This window comes from Hylaeus volcanicus, chromosome 3 (assembly GCF_026283585.1).
Source record: "Hylaeus volcanicus isolate JK05 chromosome 3, UHH_iyHylVolc1.0_haploid, whole genome shotgun sequence".
NCBI classification, from domain to species: Eukaryota; Metazoa; Arthropoda; class Insecta; order Hymenoptera; family Colletidae; genus Hylaeus; species Hylaeus volcanicus.
Genome location: NC_071978.1, coordinates 30,008,031 through 30,031,544, shown reverse-complemented (window position 1 = coordinate 30,031,544; position 23,514 = coordinate 30,008,031). Strand labels below are relative to the sequence as shown.

Below are 23,514 nucleotides of genomic sequence, written 5' to 3'. Positions count from 1 at the left end.
TGCGAATAAAATAAACAACTGTTATCTTCTATAAATCTAAATAATTGTGACATATGGAATAATAAAATATATTTTTAACGTTTACGAAGGATACATTTACGAGTACTGATTCTTACAATTAATTCGTTATTTTATGTGATGTAAAGTTACTCAAATATCATAGCAAGTTCTAAATTATTATGGAATAAAAATGCAATATCAATGCAATTATAAATAGAATATGCATAAAATATTTATAATTAAAATAATACGACGTTTTAAAGTTCATACAGTTAGACTGAGAAACAAAAAATGAAGAAAACTTAAATTTCTGTACGTCTGTTTTGTACCCGTAACAGTTCGTTTCTGTGCATGTGCACTTTTACACAGAAGTATGGACTTACGATGTGTGTATATATATATATGAGGCCCAATATATGAAGAGTACAGAAGTAGCAGTGCCGGCCCCACTCTGGGCCTAAGGGGGGACCCGGGGTCACATTCCAAGATGGCTGTGCCTGAGGAATGCAGTGGGTGCCCCCCTAAGACGCCTTCCTCCCTCTCTTTTTATTAATCGAACCAATTCACTCATCCTAGCAAATACTCTGATTACTAGGACGAAGTAGTTAATGTCAACGTCCATTCGGTGAGTGTCGTAAAAATTTGGAAGCAAGCGCTTCGCGGAGAATAAATGTGAGTGAGAAAAAGGAAGGTGGTGCGGGAAGTCCTAGAAAGGCCTTATACTCTAAAATGCGTGGCCTTATCTAATGGTGCTCCCTTGCCGCAGATAATGCTCATGCAGGAGGATGCTACCTGCTCGTCTTAAGCAATGTCTCATAGGGATATCTCTGAGGTAACGACACGATTCTTTACGGTATATGTTTCGACGTGTACTATCCTTTCCAAGTTTTATTATAAGAACTGTGTCATTTTATAAATTTTTGTACTTTATATTTTTTTCATTTATTATCGTGAAATTTTATTTAATATTTAAAAACTCAATAATAAATTGTGTTTTTGTAATTATATGCATGGAGCAATGTGTACTGTATTTACTTGCAATAGAATTAAATGCAAATTTATGTTATTATAATTCTCTAAATTATAAAGTAAACATGTAGTACAGACATCCCAGATATTACACTTGCTTAAGTTATTTATTTTGTAATGAACAATATTATATAAGTTCAAAATTGATGTTTGAATTTATTCATTAACAATACCAATTTAAAATATTATTTTGTCATGAATGTTTAAGGTGGAACCCGAAGGTACGTCGGCCTTGGCTGCTGGATCAAGGTCTCTATTCTTAGAAACAGTACGTCGTAGCAATGCAGCATGTCAAAATGGTGATTATGCGCTTGCAGCAAGCTTATACACAGAAGCTCTTGCTTTGGATCCGCTCAGCCATGTGCTGTATTCAAACAGGTCTGCTGCTAGACTCAAAATGGGTTTATTTGCGCTTGCTCTTCAAGATGCTGTTAGAGCAACTGAACTCAGTCCTCAATGGCCAAAGGTAGAGTTATGCATTTTATTTGTTATTCTTTAAATAATTAATAAAACTTTTTTTTGTCAGGCATATTACCGTCAAGGAGTAGCATTACAATGTTTAGGAAGACATGGGGAGGCCCTTGTGGCCTTTAGTACAGGCTTGGCACACGATCCTTCTAATTGTCAATTATTATCTGGTTTGGTAGAAGCATCTTTAAAGTCTCCGCTACGTGCGACATTAGAACCAACATTTCAACAATTACGTGCAATGAAACTTGATGAATCTCCTTTTGTTGTTATTTCTGTTGTTGGTCAAGAACTTCTTGGAGCAGGGCAGTATAAAGCAGCAGCTGGTGTATTAGAAGCTGCACTTACTATCGGTTCTTGTAGTTTAAAATTAAGGGGTTCTGTATTTTCTGCTTTATCTAGTGCATATTGGGCATTAAATTCTTTGGACAAAGCTATCAATTATATGCAACAAGATTTAGGTAAGTATTAGTTTGACAATGAGTAAAACGATAAGTACACCTTGATAGGATGTCTTTTTAAATTTCGAGTAAAAATATTTTTAGGTGTGGCACGATCTTTAGGAGATACACAGGGTGAATGTCGAGCTCATGGAAATCTGGGCTCTGCATATTTTAGCAAAGGCAGTTTTAAGGAAGCTTTAACAGCACACAGGTATCAATTGGTTTTAGCTATGAAGTGCAAAGACACTCAGGCTGCAGCTTCTGCTTTAACTAGCCTGGGTCACGTTTATACAGCTATTGGTGATTTACCAAATGCACTTGCTTCCCATAAGCAATGCGTTCAGTTAGTAAAACAAATGGGAGATCGACTTCAGGAAGCACGAGAAATAGGTAACGTGGGAGCAGTTTATTTAGCAATGGGAGAATTTGAAAGTGCTGTTGATTGTCACACCCAGCACTTAAGAATAGCAAGACGATTAGGAGATCGCGTAGAGGAAGCAAGAGCTTTTAGTAACTTAGGATCATCTCATCACTATCGAAGAAATTTCGGTCAAGCAATGGCTTATCACGAAAATGTTCTAAGAATAGCTCAAGAACTCGGCGATAGAGCAATAGAAATGAGAGCTTATGCTGGATTGGGTCATGCTGCAAGATGTGCAGGTGAAAAACTTTTCGGAACGAAAAATAATGAGGAAACCAATGAGGAAATGAATTTTATTATAAAATTTCTTTCAAATATATCCTTATTTAGGCGATCTTGCACAAGCCAAGCTGTGGCACCAGAGACAACTTGACGTTGCATTAGCTACAAAAGACAAAGTAGCCGAAGGACGAGCATGCAGCAATTTAGGAATTGTTTATCAATTACTTGGTGAACATGAAGCTGCACTTAAATTGCATCAAGCTCATTTAGGAATTGCTAGATCGTTAGGAGATAAAGCTGGTATGGGCAGAGCATATGGAAACATCGGGAATGCGTATAACGCATTAGGATATTACGAACAAGCTATTAAATATCATAAACAAGAATTAACAATAAGTAAAGAGGTAAATTATTTGAATTATTTTATTTAAACTACATACAAATATCAAATTTATATTGTAAAATTAATTGTTCAATATAGGTCAATGATCGTAGTTCAGAAGCTAGTACACATGGGAATTTAGCAGTAGCATATCAAGCTGTACAGGGACACGAAGCAGCGTTAAGGCATTATAGAGCTCATTTAGCTATAGCACGCGAATTAAAAGACACGGCTGGAGAAGCGTGTGCTTTACTTAATCTTGCCAATTGTTTGTCATCTCGTGGGAGATTTGAAGAAGCAGTTCCATATTATGAAAATTACCTTATGTTATCTCAGGAGCTACACGATGTTGAAGGAGAAGCAAAAGCATGTCACTTCTTAGGTTACGCCCATTATTGTTTAGGTAATCATCGCGAAGCTGTCAGATATTATGATCAAGATTTGGCCTTAGCTAAAGATTTACAGGATAAATCTGGAATGGGAAGAGCTTACTGCAATTTGGGATTAGCACATCTAGCTCTTGAAAATTTAGATACAGCATTGGAATGCCAAAAATATTATTTGGGTAAGAAATTATTACGTTTCCATTAATGCCAATAAAAAACCTTGGAAATATATATTATTTTTTATATGTAGCTATTGCACATATGACTAAGCATTTGGCTGGAAAATTTCGAGCTTTGGGGAATATTGGTGGTTGTCTCTTGCGTCTTGGTGAAGCTGAAGAAGCAATAAAAATGCATCAACGACAATTAAATTTAGCCCGGCAGGCGGGTGATCGGAGCCTAGAAGCTGCTGCTTATGGAGCTTTAGGTATCGCACATCGAACGATAAAAAATCTTGATAAGGCATTAGGATTTCATACTCAAGAATTAACTTTAAGACAAGAAGCTGGAGATTTGCGTGGCGAGTGTAGAGCTCACGGAAATTTGGGTGCGGTACACATGGCGTTGGGTCAGTACACGCATGCAGTAAAATGTTATCAGGAGCAGCTTGAAAGAGCGAAAGAATTAGCGGACTCAGGAGTCGAAGCTCAAGCTCTAGGTAAAATTTACTTGTTATCTACAAAAATTTGAACTTATCACTAACATTAACTATTCTTCTGTTAAACAGGAAACTTAGGAATAGCTAGACTTAACATGGCACATTACGAAGATGCAATTGGATATTTTGAACAGCAACTGGCAACTTTGGAACCGCTAACTACAGGAACAGCTTTATTAGACAAAGCTAGAGCACTTGGAAATCTAGGCGATTGTTACGAAGCTTTAGGAGATCCAGAGGAAGCTATTAAATGTCATGAACAGCAATTAGCAGCTTCTACAAAGCTGAAAAGTATAAGAGAACAAGAGAGGGCGTATCGAGGATTGGGTAGAGCTCGAGAAGCAACTGGAAATTTACAAGAAGCTCTAGTTTGCTTTGAAAAGAGGTTAGTGGCTGCGCATGAAGTCGACAGCCCCGAATCAAGAGGCGCAGCGTATGGAGATTTAGGTAAAACTCAAACACCCACTATTGAACGCATTAATTTTTTATTTACATGTTATTAATTTACAACATTAATTTTATAGGCAGGGTACATGCTGCATTAGGAAACCACGAACAAGCTGTCAGCTGTTTATCGCACCAACTTGCTCTTGCTAGAGGACTTGGAGATAAAGCTGCTGAAGCAGAAGCTGCAAGCGGACTAGGAGCGGTTCACTTATTAATGGATGATCCAAATTCTGCATTACGTCATCATCAACTAGAACTTTCAATTGCTGAAGGCTTAGATGCATCTGGATTACAAGCGAGGGCTTGCGCAAATTTGGGTGTAACCCAAGAAGCATTAGGACAATTCGAAGAAGCTATAAGATTACAAGAACAATCCTTAAGCCTTGCGGCGGCAGCTGGAGATCAACCGGCAAGAGCAGCTGCATTTTCTAGTTTAGGGCGTCTTCATCATTTGTGCGGTGATTTATCACGAGCCTTGAGTTACTTACAATCTGGATTATCACTGTCCGAAGGATTAGGAAGAAGAGAAGAAGCAGCTAGATTGAGACACAGGCTTGGCCTTGTTCATTGGGAAGCTGGTGAAGCGTTAATTGCCGTAGAACATTTAGAAAAGGCAGCAAATTTATTAGAATCATTAGATGGAACCTGTTCGGTTCTTACCTGTGGACAACCAAACAAGTCTGAATTATTATCAGAAACATATAGAATGTTACAAAAAGTATTGATCAGTTTGAATAGAGCCGAGGAAGCTTTAAATTGGGCAGAAAGATCGAGACGATGTAAAAGTAACTGTTTGGATGAGGCTGCGCATTATTCGGAAATCATTGACAGACAACGCGGTGTTATATTATATTATAGTGAAGTTGGATGTGAATTGCACGCTTGGTGCTTAGCTCCGGGTCGAGGACTCTTGCGATTTCATTCTACTACTTTGGATGACGGTATGGGACTAGAAAAACGAGTTGTGCAAGCGCGAGAAGCTCTCTTGGATGAAACAAATGAACTTGTCGAAGAAGCAAAAATACCATCAAGAGGACATCACCTTAATGCTAGTTCTTATAGCTTGAGTAGTTTATTTAGTGTGGGATCAGTTAGTTCACGAGCAGGAAGTGCACGATGGGGACGAGGAACGAAAGGACCTACATGGCAGCCACCATTACCGATTCAAGTCCTCTACGATCTACTTTTAGCCCCATTCGAAGATCTCTTACCGCCTGCAAGGAAGGAATTAATTATGGTAGTGGAGAAGTCGCTGTATTTGGCACCACTTCCAGCTTTACAATCAAATCCTGGAGAAGATTATCTATGCGAAAGATTTTCTTTATTGGTTGTACCATCCCTTGCAGCGCTGAGAAAACGCTCGAAAACGCCTATGCCTGAAGGCGGTGCAACAGTAGCTGCATTAGTTGCAGGAAATCCCGTACTTCCTGAAGAAATTAAAGAAGAATATGGATGGTCTGAAAGCGTAGCTTCTACTGAAACAGAATCTGAGATCGTTGCTGAGTTACTAGAAGCCCGTGCATTAACTGGTAAGTATCAACGCACATATGAACATTAAAAAGGTACTTAATAAGCTGTTTTTTTCTATCTTTATTAATAGGGGCGGAAGCAACTAGATCGGCTGTTTTAAGATCTTTACCCGATGCAGAATGCGTACATTTGACAGTACCAGTCTTTTGGAATTCTAGCAGTTTAGTATTAACCGCTGATCAATGCGAAGAGCCTTCTGAAAGACCAGAGTATTTACTAAGTTATTCAGACATCTCAAAGCTGAGGATAGCTGCTCGTTTGGTTGTAATATCGAGTGGTCACTGTTGGAGCAGCACAGAAAATACAAGTGCTACATCGGATGGTGTGCAAAATTTAGCTAAGGCTTTGTTAAATGCAGGAGCGCAATGTGTACTTATAGGAATGTGGGCGGTTCCGCCCACAGCTGGTAGTATTTTATTACGAGCATTTTATAGTGCTATGTTACAAGGTGCTAGAGCATCAAGAGCATTGGCAGAAGCTATGCAAACAGTTCAGCATACGAGACACTTTGCACATCCTGCAAATTGGGCTGGTTGGCTACTTGTTGGGGGGGATGCAAGATTATCAAACAAGGTAGGCCTAAAAAATTTAATGTAATACAAATGTTTATATGTATGTAATAATTCACCAATTATTTAATTAGGTTGCTTTAATGGGACAAGCGCTTGCAGAACTATTGCGCGGTGGTCCTGAACAAAGTCGTGACGCTCTACGCGTAACGCTTCATTTAGTAGAAAAATCATTGCAACGAATACACCGTGGACAAAAAAATGCTATGTATACAACTCAGCGTAGTATTGAAAATAAGGTGGGAGCAGCCACGGGCTGGCGAGAACTGTTAATGTCGGTAGGGTTCAGATTTGAACCAGCTGGAAACGGTATACCATCCTCTGTATTTTTCCCGCAAAGTGATCCTGAAGAAAGATTAACAAGATGTAGTGCAAGTTTGCAAGCATTGCTAGGATTAGGGCCATCATCACTACACGCGCTTGCTCGATTGTTACAGGTAACAAGCGACAGTTGACTCATTGCAGTATAAAAGATCATATTATAGTAGATTAAAAATGGTTACTCTGTACTTTGTAGGCACCGGAAGCTGCAGAAGATGTCATTTCAGCAATGAGAAGAGCTAGTTGCGCAACAGAAGGCCAAGAAGTTACATTACCAGTTCAAGTATGGAGAGCATCAGGGTCTCATGAATTGTTTGCAAGTTTAGGATTTGACCTTATGGAAGTTGGTCAATCAGAAGTCACATTAAGGACAGGAAAACAAGCATCGCGAAGAGCTGTTCAATTCGCTCTACAAGCTCTTCTTGCTTTATTCGGTAAGTTGATATTGATTAGTAATTAGTAAGTATTGATAAAGTAAAATACACTAATTTATGAATATGTTGTTAGACACGCAAGAAGCACCTAAAAGCCTCAGTTTAGATTCCAGTAGTTCAATGGAAAGCCTAGCTTCTGTTGCTCATACTGAAAAGAATGTCATAGAACGACCACGATTAGGAGGCGCATTTGCAAATTATGTCCGACATCGAGGTGAACCCGATGGAAAAACTATGGAACCACCAAATATTCCAATTCCAACATCTCGACAACCATGTCAAAGTGGAGGAGGTACACATAAATTTGATCCACAATTACATAAGTACATGGTAATTAAAAAATTAAAAGTGTATATACGTATTTTATAGGCGAATCGGATGTTGCTTTTACTCCCAGTCCTCCTGTAGCACTCAACTTAAACCATCAAACACATATTAGAAATCTTTATCCTGAACAAAGCATAAGACCTGGGTCTAGCTCAAGTAGTTCGGTAACCGATTGGGATAATGGTCACGCAACAGTTTTAAGACGGCAGCCATTACCACCGTTACCAGCAACTATTCTAGAACGATTAAGTGTCAGAACAGAAATTGGATCTAATTCTCCGAGGAAACCTCGTCATCCTACAGCAACTGAAGACATTTGTTCTCAGTCTGATTCTACGCAACCCACAGAAACGCATAATCAAAATTTAAGGAATGTAGCCACATCTCTCACAAGCCTCACACGTGAATTAACACCTACAATATCAGAAGTGTATCATGAGCGAAATTTAGGGTTAGGTTTGGCACCATCTTTATCAAAATTATTAGAAGAAGTAGGTTCCGTTCCCGAGAATGAAGAAACTCAATCGACGCGAGTAAATCATAATCAAACTCAAAACTGGATGCAAAATGAATCGGAATTATGTCGAAGAGACGAGGCTGACGGTAGATCTATCGCTGAATCACAATGCAGTGCTGCCAGTTCTAACAAAATACATAGAAAAGCACCTCCTCCACCAGTATAGATTATTTATATAATATTTATAAGCATTAAATAATATTTTAAATGTGGATAATAGTACTGGGTACCAAAGAATGAAAGATATTTTATTGGAAACAAATTTTCAGTTTTGTAATTAGAGCTGGGAACAATTCATGGTAATTGCTTACTATATAGCAATATGATTCTACCTGATATTATTTCTAGATCTATTTTTTAATATGATATCAGTAAATGCCATTTCCACTTACATTGATAATTAATAAAATTTAATATGAAAAGCATACTGTTTACAGTAACACCCAATGCTATACCTATATATTTGTTGATGCAAAAATGTATTATATTACTATTAAGATGAACGTGTAAGATAATGTTGCATTGAAATTTATTGAATGAAAACACGTATTGCTATGTGTAAAACATTACTACTTAGTTAACTGTACGTATGACAGACTGAAGATGAATTTAAGATTGTAGTATGTATTTCGCTAACTTGTACTTATTCCATTTTTCATAAATATATTGTCACCTTCTTTTTTATGTGTTGGTCTTTTTTTTACAGAAATTATGGAGATATATTTGAAATTATAATATTTGAAGAATATATTGATAATTCTGTGTTTAATTAGTTTACAGATATAAATTAAATTCAGAAACTAGACTTAAAAATATAAGTTTAAAACACAAATAAAAAGAAATTTAAGTACCTTTATTTGACAAATAATTAAAACAATTTTAAATGCCCGGTTACTTGATCTATTAGTGGTGCTGGGCCTGGACCAACTGCACATACTGTTTTACTTCCTGGTGCTATCTGTGTATGTCCAGCATCTTGTATTATATTTGCTAAAAGTCCTATAGCTCTGGCATGCTTTGCCACTTCTTTTAAAGCATCTTCATTGTCCACCTGAGTATTTTTTCAGTCACAATTATTTGATTTAAAGCAAATAATCATACAGATTTTATTCTATCTCATTCTATACATACTTTAACAGTAATTTTGGCTTGTCCACATTCTTCCCAAGCTTTTAAAATTTTAGAATTTTTCGTAGCTGCTTTATATGCTGCAACAGCAGCATGAGCACATTGTGCTGCAACTTTTCCTTTTCCCATTTTTAAGTCAGTTCTAACTACTAAAATAAGCTTGTAATTATCGTATTCATCTGTATATACCTATGTGGAAGAATAAATAAGATTATTTGTTGTCTTAATTTCGTTTTTGAGAAACAATATAATTATACAGATTTGATTTTTTCTTACTATATTGTTTGAGGAGTCATTAGAATCTTCAAAAGCTTCTAATTTTCTTCTATTTGATATTGTCATTATTCTGTATAAACAATAACCCATTATTGCTGTAACGGTAAATACTACTTTTGCGTCTGCAGCATTTTCAAGGAACGTTTCAAAGATACTCATCTTATCAAAATTCAGTAAAATTCTAAAATATTTGAAAATTTTTATTCATGATTATGCCATATTTTATGTTTAGTATTATAGGTAACACGATTAATAATAAAAAGGAGGAATTAAGACCATACATACATGCATTAAAACAATTTAGCACATTTTTTAAGTCTTTGTTGGCGTTAATTTCTTTCTTTTAATTTGGGTGGACTCAGAGTTATTCCACGTGACAACTAAGAATGAGGTTAGGATATCTATTTCAAACCATTTCAAACCATCCATTTGTATATGCACAAGTTGTATTCATATGCAGTTGTATGCAGAGATCATTAACACATGAATCACAGAGTTGTGTGAATACTCAATATATGGTAACTATGAATCAAATTTGATCTATTTCTCTAACTGTTCTCAAATTTTTTATTGTACAAATACTATCATAAATCATTATATTATATATGATCCATTAAATAATTTAATTATTAATATTAATTAATTAATATTTTGTTATAAATGTAAAATGACATGTCTACATGTTAAACAATTTATAGATTATAATAATTATTTGTAGCATTCTGACTTTCCGTTCTGGAGTTTGTATTATTTAATGAAAGCATATCTTTTTAATTACAATTACGAAACGGTTAAATATATGTAATTAAAATGGTCATTACTATAATCTATCTTCTTTAAAATTAAATAATGTAAAATCTAAATTAAATATTACATCATTTATTGACATAAATTCTGGTGACAAATTGTAATACATAGAATGTTAATATGTTTATTAAAGTAAATATTTTTAAATACACTATCTTTTTATTCGAAATGAGTGCATTTATCACATAGTATGTGCATATGGTGTGATTTGATAAGATGTCTAATTCCAAGGAATAACAATTTTGCGAAGGGTGGCGCTTTAAAGCAGTTCGGTTTTTGAAGAAATATGGCGGATGTTGAGGTGAGTCTGTCACGTGGAAGTTGAGAAACCGTATTATTTTTTGATAATTACTAACTATTGATAATTGATTTTGTTACAGTTAGCGAAAGCATTGAAAGATCTGCCAATTCGAGTTCAAACCGCTAGTAAAAACGAGCGGCGAGAGGTTCTGCAAAATGTCGTCAATGTATTGTCAAATCCTGGTAAGGAACGATAATAGATTTATTTTTTATAAGAACTTGTATTGTAGATTAAAAGTATTTACCACTGAGGAAAGAAAATTGTATGTTCTCTCATAAATATAAATTAAAGCACATATTAGGGTACAGGATGTTGTGTGACAATTGAAATTTAAGTACGAGAGCAATGCAATATTGTTTTTTAATTACAGTGTTCAGAGATTTTATATCATCTTTCACACATCATTTTCATATTTTTTAGTGTTTAGATTTTATTATCAATTGCAGAAAATATTTACTGTTACAGTAAATATGTACATATGATACACTATACATTAGTTAGCTATTCGTGCAATGGAATGAATAAATATGTTTGACTGTTTGTTAAAACTTGTATTAAAAATAAATATTCTTCATGTTTTAAATTTGTATAATATTGCACACAAAATCCTTTATCTCATAGTTTTAAATCTAATAGTACTTAGACAACCATGGATATTAGTATACTGTCACACATAATTTTGTAACTTTGTTCCTTAAGTTATACTTTTTAGATAAAATACATAATCAAATATATCAATTGGTGTTACGTATATTCTTATTATATATAAATTGAAATTCATATTACAAAAACTAAAATGAAAGAATTTGAAACAGAAAGTATATTATTTATTGATTTCTACTTTTTCTATTTATTGTTTTCATATTTTAGGCATCAATGAAAAAATTGTTAATGGAATTTGCAAAACCATATCTCTTACTTTACATCGATATAAGGATACAGCCTCCCAATCATACGTGAAAAATTTAATTGTGGAGTTATTGAAAAAACAACAAGAATCTACTGTGAAACACATGACAAATGTCATTGTAGAACAAGCTTCTTGGCATAAAAATGTAGTTCCTACGTATGTAATCCTATAAATGTTTCAATCATACATATTTTGACATAATGCACTGACATTCAATGTATATTCAATAAACACTATTTTACAGTTTGAAAACTGCTTTAACTGCATACCTTGCATTGAAATGGTCAGCATTAATTCTTCTGTATGGATCTCAGAACAATCCAAACTTTAGTATAGAATTACCAAAACTTGTAGAGGCACAAGCAAATCTAACTGCAGCAGCTTTGGCAACTATGGATAAAAAACTGGCAGAAAAAGTGTATGTACTATTAGCACATCAATGGTCAAACGTTAAAGGGATAGAAACAGTATATCTAGAAGCACTGGTTAAATTGGAAGTTGGAAATGGTATAATCGTTCTTGCTAGTTTACTTACAAAATATTTGGTAAATACAAAGAAAAACGAGTTGGTGGGGAAGCTAAAGGTAAATCAATATTTAATATTACTTTAAAGTTTTTATTTATTATGTGATAAGATTATGAAATTAATTTTTATTTATCTTTTATAGACAAACATAATTGATGCTTTTATAAAAGTGACTATCAGTTGCAAAAAGAAGCCAGACCTATATGTAGTACAAACTGCTGTACCTCTGCTACGTAAAATATCTCACGATGAATTTAAAAGTCAGTTACTGCCTGCTTTACAAAAAGCAATGTTAAGGAATCCAGAAATTATTATCGAATCTATTGGTCATACTCTAAGTGGTTTAAGTCTTGATTTAAGTCAGTACAGCCAAGATATAAGCAAAGGATTATTTGCGAATTTGCATTCTAAGGAAGACGTAGTTAGAAGCGAGGCTATTGGAGCTTGTCGTAGACTCGCTCTACAATGTTCAGATGCTACTGCTTTGGAAGATTTACTGTCATCTGTGTTTGCAGTATTTCATGGATCAGAAGGAAAACTCACGGTTGTAACTCATAAGATTTCTGTTTTACAAGGAGCTGGTAATCTTAGCTACAATGCAGCTTCAGGCAGTAGTGTTCAAAGATTAGCAGAAACTGCTTGCAAACACTTTATCAAAGTTTTAGAAACTGAAGTTCATGAAAAAACATTAATTCATGCTCTCGAAATGATGGCTTTATGGTCTAACAAATTTTCAAAAACTGTTCCGAAAAATATAATAGATGCATTTAAGGAAGGAATGACTGCCAAAACTTCAACTCCTGCAGTGCGTACTGCTTATATTAAACTTTTCTTTTCTACACCAGTAGCTTCGTATTCTGCAACAATAACACCATTACTTATACAAGCGATAACGAGAGCTACACAGCAATGTACGCAACCAACTGCGGTAACAGAAGGTTTGGTTGCTGCTTACTTACTCCTCAAGTTCGTCCTTGCAAATCAAGTAGAAAATGACAAACAAACTATATTGTGGAATGCAATCGATGACCAAATATTCTTCTCAGAAAAATTTCTAGCAACATGCGGTGATGATATTTTATATCACCTTATGTTACTTTGTGAAAGACTTATCACAGAATTTTCCGATAGATTAAATGAAAAAGCTTTGAATGGAATTCACAGAGCAATCGTAATATGCGCAACAGCTCCAAAATTCAACACCAGAAAATGTTGCTTTCCATTTGTTAAAAAGATTGTAACTGGTTTGGGTACCTACGCGCCTGCACAAGAACTACTACTAGAATTCAATAAACTTTTAGAAAATGTAAAAATTAAATCTGAGACAGATAAAGAAAATAAAGAAGACTCTTCTACAGGAGAAATAACTGGCAGGTGTCTTGCTGATGGATTGCTTGCTATTTGTTCGGGTTCTTTCTTGTTTGAGTTACCAGCAATGCAAATGACAAGAGATGCATTGATACCAGCTCATCATCCTGCGATACTTAAAGCAATGCCAAACTTGTGGTTTAAAATTGCAAAGAATTACAATCTTGTACCAAAAGATTTTTTATGTTCTTTTAATTATGAAGTTAAAAAAATGCTTGTGCAAAATTACGAACTCAATCCTAGTTATGAAAACGCCTTAACGAGAGTGGTATCAATTGTACCAGATATTATATTGCCCGCGATAATATCAAACGTTACGAGTAAACTTAACGATCCAGATATTTTAAAAGTCACTAAAGACGAATACTTTACTTACCTCACTCCAGAAGGAGAGTTGTACGATAAAAGTGTATTGCCAGCAAATGATAAAAATGATATACTCAATTCAATGAATATGAAAAGAGAGAGCAAAGCGTACTCGTTTAAGGAACAACAAGAAGAACTTCAATTAAGACGTGAATTGTACGAAAAGAAAAAAAAGGAAGGGAAAATAAAGGAACCAAAATTAACGCCTAAACAAGAAGAAATTCTTAAGGCGCAATTCATAAAGGAAGCTGCAATTCGTAAAAGACTGATCGAGTTGAAATTCAGAATAGACAATGTCGTATCCCTGATTATATGTTCAGCGCGTGGAAATCGCCAAGAACTTTCCTTTTACTTGAAAGACCTCCTACCTCCAATCTTAAAAAATCTAGGATCACCAATAGCTGCTCCTGCAATGTCTGACCTATATATCCGCTTAAAAGAAGTAGTCACATTAGGAAATAATCCAATTTTAGCCGATGTAGTGGCACATGTTACGTTGCGGCAATTACAACCACAGTGCGATTTGGATCAAGCCTGGGAAGAAGAAAACCTTGATGCTGCAGTGAAAAGAACATTAAATCTTTTACACACAACTACGATTAAACAAAAAATGTTATTCACAGCTCCCGCCTTTTGTTACATTTTCCCATTTATAAAGAAGACTTTATTAACATATAAAGACGATAGTATGATCGTGCAAGGACTACAAATAATACAGGAGCACGCTAAACAAAGAGGAACTTCTTCCGAATTAAGAGACGTGAGACATCCCCGATTACTTCCGCGTAAACACATGTTCGATCTATTAATAGAATTGATGGAAATTACAACTGGAAGAGTACAGACACACGCAGTGGCAACTTTGTTAGACGTGGCTCAATCTGGTAGCGGCCAACCAGGTACTGCAATAGCAACTAGCATGGATATAGATTCTTTAATCGGTGCTTTACAAAATTCTTTATCTACGATAAGAGATGCAGCTCTAAGAGCATTAACGGTCATAAGGCAAGCCTTTCCATCTCATAAAGAAGACCCTGCACAAATCTTACATCTTACTAGGAGAATATGGATCGCTAGGTTCGATGTTTGCAATGATAACAAAGTTTTGGCTAACGAGCTATGGAATGCAGCAAATTTAGTCGCACAGGCAGATATTCTTTCCGAGGAGCTCATTCAGGACATCGCACATCCGGTAGAACCTGTACAGCAAGCTGCTGCCTGTGCTTTGGCACAGTGTTTAACTAATGTTCCACATTCGGTGCCAGGAGTCTTGGACAGGTTACTACAGCTTTATCAGGAAAAACTAGCTATGATCCCACCGAAATTAAACGATTTTGGTCGCGTGGTCGAACAACCCATCGATACATGGGGTCCGCGGCGAGGTGTTGCACTTGCGTTAGCTCAAATGGCACCACTCCTCACTGCTGATACAGTACTTAAACTTGTGCAATTCTTCGTTTCCACTGGTTTAGGCGACAGAAACCAAGCTGTCCGCACTGAAATGTTAACCGCTGCTGTAGCTGCTGTTGATCTTCATGGAAAGATAAATATAACTTCTTTGCTACCAGTTTTCGAAAATTTTATGGACAAAGCACCAAAGATTGGCAGTTTCGATTCGATCAAACAGTCAGTAGTTATTCTTATGGGATCCCTAGCAAGGCATTTGGATAAGGATGATCCGCGTATTAAACCAATAGTCATGCGCTTAATCACTGCTCTGTCCACTCCTTCGCAACAAGTGCAGGAGGCTGTGGCCAATTGCTTACCACACCTTGTACCTTCTATCAAGGAAGATGCTCCGAAGATCGTGGACAATTTAATGGATCAGTTATTAAAGTCAGACAAATATGGGGAGCGTAAAGGCGCGGCTTATGGGTTAGCAGGTATAATCAAGGGTATGGGAATACTCGCTCTGAAACAGCTTGATATTATGACCACATTAACTAATGCCATTCAGGATAAAAAGAACTATAGGCATCGAGAAGGAGCGTTATTCGCCTTTGAAATGTTATGCACGATGCTCGGTAGATTGTTCGAACCTTATATTGTTCATGTGTTACCACATCTGCTACTGTGTTTTGGAGATTCAAGTCAGTATGTCAGAGCAGCTACCGATGATACAGCTCGAGTAGTTATGAGTAAACTCTCTGCACATGGAGTGAAACTTGTTCTTCCTAGTTTGCTAGCAGCATTAGAGGAAGACTCATGGAGAACCAAGACCGGTAAGTGATTTACTGTTGTAGAGTGGAAGTACCAAAGGGATTATATAAAAGAAACACAAACGTGTTTAACATGCTTGCTATTGTATTGCACGCTGTTACTAGATATATAAACTTTCAAAAATAGTTGTTCCAAAAGGCAATTCTAAATGTTACAAACTTCTTTTATATTTTAAGGATCCGTTGAATTATTGGGTGCAATGGCATACTGTGCACCAAAACAATTAAGCAGTTGTTTACCAAGCATAGTTCCAAAACTAATAGAAGTGCTTAGCGATTCACACACTAAAGTCCAAGAAGCTGGTGCAGAGGCACTGAAAGTTATTGGAAGCGTAATTCGTAATCCAGAAATTCAAGCTATCGTGCCAGTTTTGTTAAAAGCTTTACAAGACCCGTCCCACAAGACAGCTACTTGTCTTCAAACTTTGTTGGATACACAATTTGTACATTTCATTGACGCTCCGTCATTGGCTCTTATCATGCCTGTAGTACAAAGAGCATTTTTAGATCGCTCGACGGAAACAAGAAAAATGGCAGCTCAAATTATTGGAAATATGTATTCCTTGACTGATCAGAAAGATCTAACTCCATACTTGCCCACTATTATTCCTGGTTTGAAAACAAGTTTATTGGATCCTGTACCAGAAGTACGTAGCGTGTCCGCGAGAGCATTAGGTGCCATGGTGCGAGGAATGGGTGAATCCAGTTTCGAAGATTTACTTCCTTGGTTGATGCAAACACTCACGTCTGAAACAAGTAGTGTCGATCGGTCAGGTGCTGCCCAGGGTCTTTCAGAAGTTGTGAGAGGACTTGGCGTTGAGAAACTTCATAAACTCATGCCTGAGATTATCAGTACAGCTGAAAGGACGGATATAGCTCCGCACGTTAAAGATGGTTACATCATGATGTTTATTTACATGCCAAGCGCATTTACCACTGAATTCACACCTTATATTGGGCAGATTATCAATCCTATTTTGAAAGCTCTGGCTGACGAGAATGAATACGTGCGCGAGACCGCACTTAGAGCAGGTCAACGTATTGTTACCCTTTACGCTGACTCTGCGATTATGTTACTGCTACCAGAACTAGAGAAGGGTCTTTTTGATGACAATTGGCGTATCAGATATTCGTCAGTACAGTTACTTGGAGATTTGTTGTATCGAATTTCTGGTGTTTCTGGAAAAATGTCGACAGAAACAGCCAGCGAGGACGATAACTTCGGAACTGAACAATCACATTATGCCATCATTAATGCTCTTGGCGCGGAAAGACGAAATCGTGTTTTAGCTGGATTATATATGGGCAGATCAGACGTTGCGTTGATGGTACGTCAAGCTGCTCTTCATGTATGGAAGGTTGTTGTAACAAATACTCCAAGAACACTGCGAGAAATATTACCTACATTGTTCACTCTGTTACTTGGTTGTTTGGCCAGCACAAGTTACGATAAAAGACAAGTGGCGGCGCGTACTTTGGGAGACCTCGTTAGAAAGTTAGGTGAAAGAGTATTACCAGAGATCATACCAATTCTAGAAAAAGGTCTGCAAAGTGACCAGGCTGATCAACGTCAAGGTGTATGTATCGGGTTATCGGAAATTATGGCAAGCACAAATAAGGATATGGTGCTAACTTTTGTTATTAGTTTGGTCCCAACAGTGAGGTAAATATACTTGAAACAAACATTAAATGCATAATCTTAGTTGATGATAAAAAGGTAATAAAACATTTGGTTTCAGAAAAGCATTGTGTGATCCATTGCCAGAGGTTCGTCAAGCAGCAGCAAAAACTTTTGACGGTTTACATTCGACCGTAGGGGTTCGAGCGCTGGATGACATACTACCAGCAATGTTAACGCAATTGAATTCGCCAGATCAAGCGGAAGCAGAGAACACCTTAGACGGTCTGCGTCAAGTAATGGCGATCAAGTCTAGAGTCGTTTTGCCATATTTAGTACCTCAACTAACCACTCCTCCTGTTAATACAAAAGCATTGTCAATATTGGCGAGTGTCGCAGGCGAAGCGTTAACAAGGTTCCTCCATAAAATTTTGCCAGCATTGTTGACTGCTCTCTCTAGTGCTCAAGGAACGCCAAACGAAGTTCAAGAGTTAGAATATTGCCAAGCTGTTATCCTATCTGTTAATGATGAAGTTGGCGTTAGAACAGTCATGGATCAACTTATGGAGGCTACAAGAGCAAACGATCCATCCAGACGACGAAGCGCAGCAACTTTGCTGTGTGCTTTCTGCCGTGACACTCGTGCAGATTATAGTCAGTATGTGCCACAATTGTTACGAGGACTCATTCACTTATTTACGGATGATGATAAGGATGTGTTGCAAATGAGTTGGGAAGCCCTTACAGCTGTTACTAAGGTGAGGCTATTATTTTAAACATACATACTTTCTAATTAACACAGTTGGTATTACCATATCATTTTGATTTTCAGACTTTAGCATCTGAGCAACAAATTGCACATGTACAAGACATTAGGCAAGCTGTTAGGTTTGCCGTATCCGATTTAAAGGGACAAGAATTATTGCCTGGATTCTGTTTACCGAAGGGAATTACACCAATTCTTCCGATATTCAGAGAAGCCATATTAAACGGTTTACCAGAAGCTAAAGAGCAGGCAGCTCAAGGATTAGGAGAAGTTATAAAATTAACTAGTGCAACTGCATTACAACCCAGTGTGGTGCACATTACTGGACCACTAATCCGAATTCTTGGAGATCGGTTCAATTGGAGCGTTAAAGCAGCCGTTTTGGAAACTCTTGCAATTCTACTTGGCAAAGTGAGTTAGACTATCATAGAGAGTATAAACAAAAAGCGTTAGAGAATATACGAAATTGATAATTATACATTTTTGATAGGTTGGAGTCATGTTAAAGCAATTTTTACCACAACTGCAAACTACCTTTTTGAGAGCGTTAAACGATAGTAACAGACAAGTGAGATTAAAAGCTGCTTACGCTTTAAGTAATCTTATTATAATTCATACACGTGTTGACCCACTGTTTACAGAACTTCATACTGGCATAAAAACTGGCGACGACCCAGCTATTAGGTGAGTAGTGTAATATCTCTTTCTTCATATATTTCGCGTATGGTCCTAAAAAATATTCTTAACCGAAAAATACTTTATGCAGGGAAACAATGTTGCAAGCTTTGCGAGGCGTGCTTACACCTGCTGGTGACAAAATGACAGAACCGATGAAAAAACAAGTATTTGTTACTCTAAGTAGTATGCTTGGTCATCCAGATGATGTTACGAGAAATGCTGTAGCTGGTTGTTTCGGAGCTCTCGTACGATGGCTTAGTCCAGATCAACTTGCCATTGCATTTAATGATCACTTATTGTGTAAGCTTCTTGTATACTTGAAATTGCGTCAAATTTTTGTATCGTATAATTGTTTAAATGAGAATGACTTTTTGTCGTCCATTATTTCTTGTATAATATACATTTAATATTAATAGACAGTAAATTTATATTTCGTGTAAAAGATTTGCAAAAATTATAGACTAGCCAATTAAATATTCGTAGGTACCGACAGCAGTGTTGATTGGATGCTCAGACATGGGCGTTCCGCAGCATTATTCGTAACGCTAAAGGAATCTCCAACAACAGTTTATAACAGTAAAGAGAAGGATCGTGTTACGGCGGTAATACTTTCGTATTTGGCGGCGGATCGAGTACAAATAGTAATGAATGGTGTACGAGCTTGCGGTTATTTATTTCAATATCTTATGAATGAAGGAGAATCTATACCTCAACAAATTTTGTCCCCTTTCGTTAGGGTAAGAACACTTTCGAAAATATACAAATTTTATATTTGTGAAATCCTATTCTATACTTATGTATATATTAATTATTTGTGGATTTTGCTTAGTCAATGAACAACAACAGCAACGATGTGAAGCAGTTATTGGCTAGGGTTTGCATTCACTTGGCTCGTAATCTACCACCTGTGAAAATGTCACCAGAATTACTTAAATCGCTTCTACCTATGTTGGTAAATGGAACAAAAGAGAAAAATGGTTATGTGAAAGCCAACAGTGAACTTGCTCTCATAGCAGTACTTAGGTTGAGACAAGGTGAAGATGAATATCGGGTAAGATACGCGTTCATCTATTGTATTTTTAAAAAATTATTCAAAAGATTTCTGAGCTTAAAATGATGTCTTTATTTATTTTTTAAATTATATTTTTCAGCGCTGTATGAATTTCTTAGATGCTGGCGCACGGGAATCTTTGTCGGATGTAGTTAGCAAAGTGTTGTCCAAGGTTCTTTCTCAGCCTGAAGGCAAAATAGAAGAATTAGACGATACTTTACTCACGTGAGAGATATTGCGCGTCCTGGGGCTCATTACGCGCTGCACCCGTTTTAATAATCGTATTATCCATCATTATTCGATCGATTTTTATAAAGAGACTTACTGTTCGTGTACTAGTTGCATTATAAAGAAGTTAGTTCATTCAACATTGTATCTCGATAACCAATTAAACATCGTAAAATGTAACAATCGCTTGATGGCATTCAAGTTACTTAATCTAAGGTATCCTGTATACCGAACAACTCAAATAGCGATTGTAGATACTTCCATAAAAAATGTTTTCTACGACCGATTTATTAATAATATGAGTTTCTACAATTTCATTATTATTATATCGAGTTTGTACCAAGAAAGGCACACATTTGTAAGTGAAACAGTAGAAAATAATAATGGAAAACGCATTAAACTTGGATACCAGAATGATGAATGTAATTTAAGAAACGAATCAAATTTCAACGGTATTGTACATTCACAATGTATATTCTATTTATACGCGATATTTTACATCATTTGGTATCCGTTGTGCGTATTACGGTTGAAAATAAATTATCTTCATTCATACAGAAAGTCGAACATATTTCAGCAGAAATGCATGGCTATTTTATTTTGTTCGAAAAATGAGCGTTTGTTTGTTTTAATTTGAATACTTGTGGATTGAGAAAAATATTTACTCGCTATCGAGGATTCCAACAGTGATACGCTTTATCGTCATATAAGCGTGTTGCACTGTCTTGTACTGTAGTTACATACGTCAGTATATAGTTTATATTTTAGAATTACTTATAGAGATTGTTGAGGCAGCTTAAGCCACATCATTCTGACGCGATACTTCTAGATCTATCACTAAAGCGTCTTCGTCCTAGATCTATTTCGTTTTTAACACAATGCTTAGCTTGTTCCTCTATCTCTCGAACTATTAGATATTCGATTCAATTGTTTGCATTACTCACGTTGTTCACAATTCGAGTATGTATCCTGTACATACACTCTACTGTTCCAATTTGGAGAAAAAATGGACTTCGTACTTTTGTACGTAACTTTTTAAAAGCTATCTGTTCCTGCAATGTCGAAACTTCATCTTCCTATTTTCCTTTGTTCGATGATTAAAAAAAAAAAGTAAGAAAGAACGTAAAACTTGAAAATAAGCTAAGACTTTTTACTAGCACATATTTTTGCAACAAAGAACTTTTTTATAAATCTCACAAAAATATTGCCTCATTTTTTGAAGCATTTAAAATACTCATTTGTAAATTTTATAATATATTTACTAACATTTTTTGTAAGGAGTCAAGAGACGATGATGCGATGGACCAGAAGTAACGCGTGCCCAATATTTTAAGTAAAATTACACATTGAAAATGACCTAGTTGTTGTTCTTTTGTCTTTCCGAGCCCCGGGATTTTCATAAAAAGACGACAATGCGTTTTGAATTCTCTGGATCCGACATAAATTCTGCTATTGTTCGTTTAAGACTGAATCGCTCCATCCGTGGATGCAATGAGAGTCGACTGCCACGCATTTCTCGATGTTAAAATATTTGATGAATCAATTTCCTACCTGTACCTGTCGCAAAATTCATCGTATTTGTAACTAACGCTTCGTCCAATTACTTTATACCGTTACACAATATATCTATATACAACTTCATTTAATAATACTTATCACTCGACGAAGTTCGTTACCACATTTCCAAGAGTTAAACGAAAGCATCACAGTTCGAGATTTATCATACACAAGTCACGTGCGTTTGCTTCTTGGCGTCACGACTTTTATATAATTTATACTTTTTCAGCTATGCCCTTTTTGCTATGTAATAAGTTCTAGATTTTCAAGTACTCGAATGCGATCAGTTGTTTATTACAGGTGAAACAAAATCAATGAAACGACTTCTACTTTTAATGGCATGGTAGATTTCATATATGATAGGGATAACTCGTTGATCGTGTTCTAACTATAACAGGAAACATGAGAGATTCGTACATAGTTTCGTAAATTTGCAAACACTCATTTTTTATTCGAAAAATTTGGCGGCGTTTAAAAGTGATCCTTTACAAAAATTTCTATCTTCGACGCGGAACAATAAATTAGGAATAAAATCTATCGTATACACAAATAGGAAAATGTACAGAAAAAATGCATTCTTTCATTTATGCAATCAAAAAATATATTTGTTTTTAAATAAAAATGTTTTCTGGTTGGGGGAACAAAAGGACATAATTCACGGATTCATAATGATAAACTTTAAGTTATTTTGTTTATCGTTCTTGTAAAGTTATGTTGTACATGTTGTATGTTTTATTATTTTAACATTTAATAGTTAAGTAATTTCTATCAAATTGGTGAAGCTTTCTCGATTTCTTTCCTTAAGATGAGTAATTCTTTTGTTGCTTGTAGTATTATCTCATAAAATTCAAGAAAGGTCAGCTGTAACAATTATTGTCTTTGTAAATCATGCTGTATTTATTAAACGATAGATACTTAAGCTAGAAGTATTATAATTTGTGCAATTAAATTAAATAATTTGTATAATATTTTCATTCTCCTTTTGTGGGACTAAAATCTTTAAAAAATAGAAACATAGTCTGTCACTTTTGTTTTAGCAATAAACGTTATTGCTTCGATTTGTAACTTCAGCCATAAATTAATAGCCATTCATTCTAAAATGTAAATATAAGCCTTGTTCCTGACTTGGAATTCATTTTTCTTTCATTTTTCTCAGGCGGTATACTTTACAAGATATTCTGTGTATAAAATTATATAGCGTTACCATAGAAAGTATAAATAATGAGAAAAAAATTAAAAAGTGAATATTAAAATTAAGTTGAAAATAATGTGCATTGCAAGTGTTGCGATATTGAAGTTTCAAAAAATCGAAGCACGTACAATCAAACAAACTATTACTTTAAGAACTATTCGACGAAGTATTTCAAATTCTACTATCATAAATTTACACATGCCTCGTAATCCATGTTGATAATTATACCATTATTCGAATTCTTAATTCCCGGGCACATCGATGCTATGATTTCTACCATCTTCTTAGCTCCCAATTGTCTGAAGACCAACAATTCGTGGACTGTGTGATGTTTCGTTGCGATTCAAAATGTAAACAATTAAAACAATT

The 23,514-nt window shown here is 35.7% G+C and overlaps 3 protein-coding genes across 4 annotated transcripts; 2 read left to right on the top strand and 1 right to left on the bottom strand.

The window, feature by feature from the left end:
* The first annotated feature begins 229 nt into the window (after positions 1-229).
* LOC128874392 (tetratricopeptide repeat protein 28) lies at positions 230-8,847 on the top strand. The gene is made up of 14 exons (XM_054119151.1): positions 230-832; positions 1,238-1,495; positions 1,556-1,958; positions 2,043-2,600; positions 2,692-2,987; positions 3,065-3,530; positions 3,602-4,009; positions 4,079-4,456; positions 4,534-5,985; positions 6,057-6,559; positions 6,630-6,992; positions 7,073-7,310; positions 7,384-7,602; positions 7,680-8,847. The coding sequence occupies exons 1-14, from the start codon at positions 809-811 to the stop codon at positions 8,318-8,320; spliced, it is 6,207 nt and encodes a 2,068-aa protein (XP_053975126.1). The 5' UTR covers positions 230-808; the 3' UTR covers positions 8,321-8,847.
* A 145-nt stretch (positions 8,848-8,992) lies between these two features.
* On the bottom strand, positions 8,993-9,984 carry LOC128874396 (peptidyl-tRNA hydrolase 2, mitochondrial-like). The gene is made up of 4 exons (XM_054119154.1): positions 9,844-9,984; positions 9,559-9,739; positions 9,286-9,471; positions 8,993-9,205 (listed from the first exon to the last, which is right to left on the bottom strand). The coding sequence occupies exons 2-4, from the start codon at positions 9,715-9,717 to the stop codon at positions 9,023-9,025; spliced, it is 528 nt and encodes a 175-aa protein (XP_053975129.1). The 5' UTR covers positions 9,718-9,739; positions 9,844-9,984; the 3' UTR covers positions 8,993-9,022.
* LOC128874391 (eIF-2-alpha kinase activator GCN1) lies at positions 9,963-22,564 on the top strand. Of its 2 annotated transcripts, none has more exons than XM_054119149.1 (14): positions 9,963-10,076; positions 10,597-10,666; positions 10,746-10,848; positions 11,537-11,732; positions 11,821-12,160; positions 12,245-16,058; positions 16,233-17,718; positions 17,795-18,431; positions 18,506-18,850; positions 18,930-19,123; positions 19,206-19,417; positions 19,601-19,854; positions 19,947-20,168; positions 20,269-22,564. In XM_054119149.1, the coding sequence occupies exons 2-14, from the start codon at positions 10,652-10,654 to the stop codon at positions 20,395-20,397; spliced, it is 7,947 nt and encodes a 2,648-aa protein (XP_053975124.1). In that variant the 5' UTR covers positions 9,963-10,076; positions 10,597-10,651; the 3' UTR covers positions 20,398-22,564. The 2 variants fall into 2 exon arrangements, with proteins under 2 accessions (XP_053975124.1, XP_053975125.1); XM_054119150.1 differs by having other exon boundaries at positions 9,989-10,076; positions 10,616-10,666.
* The last annotated feature ends 950 nt before the right edge of the window (positions 22,565-23,514 follow it).

Bases quoted from the DNA above. Each gene is read 5' to 3' on its own strand.
- LOC128874392 (XM_054119151.1), top strand. From the start codon at position 809: ATGTCTCATAGGGATATCTCTGAG. The intron at 1,496-1,555 runs GTAGAGTTATGC...TTTTTTTGTCAG, and splicing joins TCAGTCCTCAATGGCCAAAG to GCATATTACCGTCAAGGAGT. The intron at 4,010-4,078 runs GTAAAATTTACT...TCTGTTAAACAG, and splicing joins AGTCGAAGCTCAAGCTCTAG to GAAACTTAGGAATAGCTAGA.
- LOC128874396 (XM_054119154.1), bottom strand. From the start codon at position 9,717: ATGAGTATCTTTGAAACGTTCCTTGAAAATGCTGCAGACGCAAAAGTA. The intron at 9,472-9,558 runs GTAAGAAAAAAT...TCTTCCACATAG, and splicing joins ATGACTCCTCAAACAATATA to GTATATACAGATGAATACGA. The intron at 9,206-9,285 runs GTATGTATAGAA...AAAAATACTCAG, and splicing joins AAGCCAAAATTACTGTTAAA to GTGGACAATGAAGATGCTTT.
- LOC128874391 (XM_054119149.1), top strand. The intron at 17,719-17,794 runs GTAAATATACTT...ATTTGGTTTCAG, and splicing joins AGTTTGGTCCCAACAGTGAG to AAAAGCATTGTGTGATCCAT. The intron at 19,855-19,946 runs GTAAGAACACTT...GATTTTGCTTAG, and splicing joins TTTTGTCCCCTTTCGTTAGG to TCAATGAACAACAACAGCAA.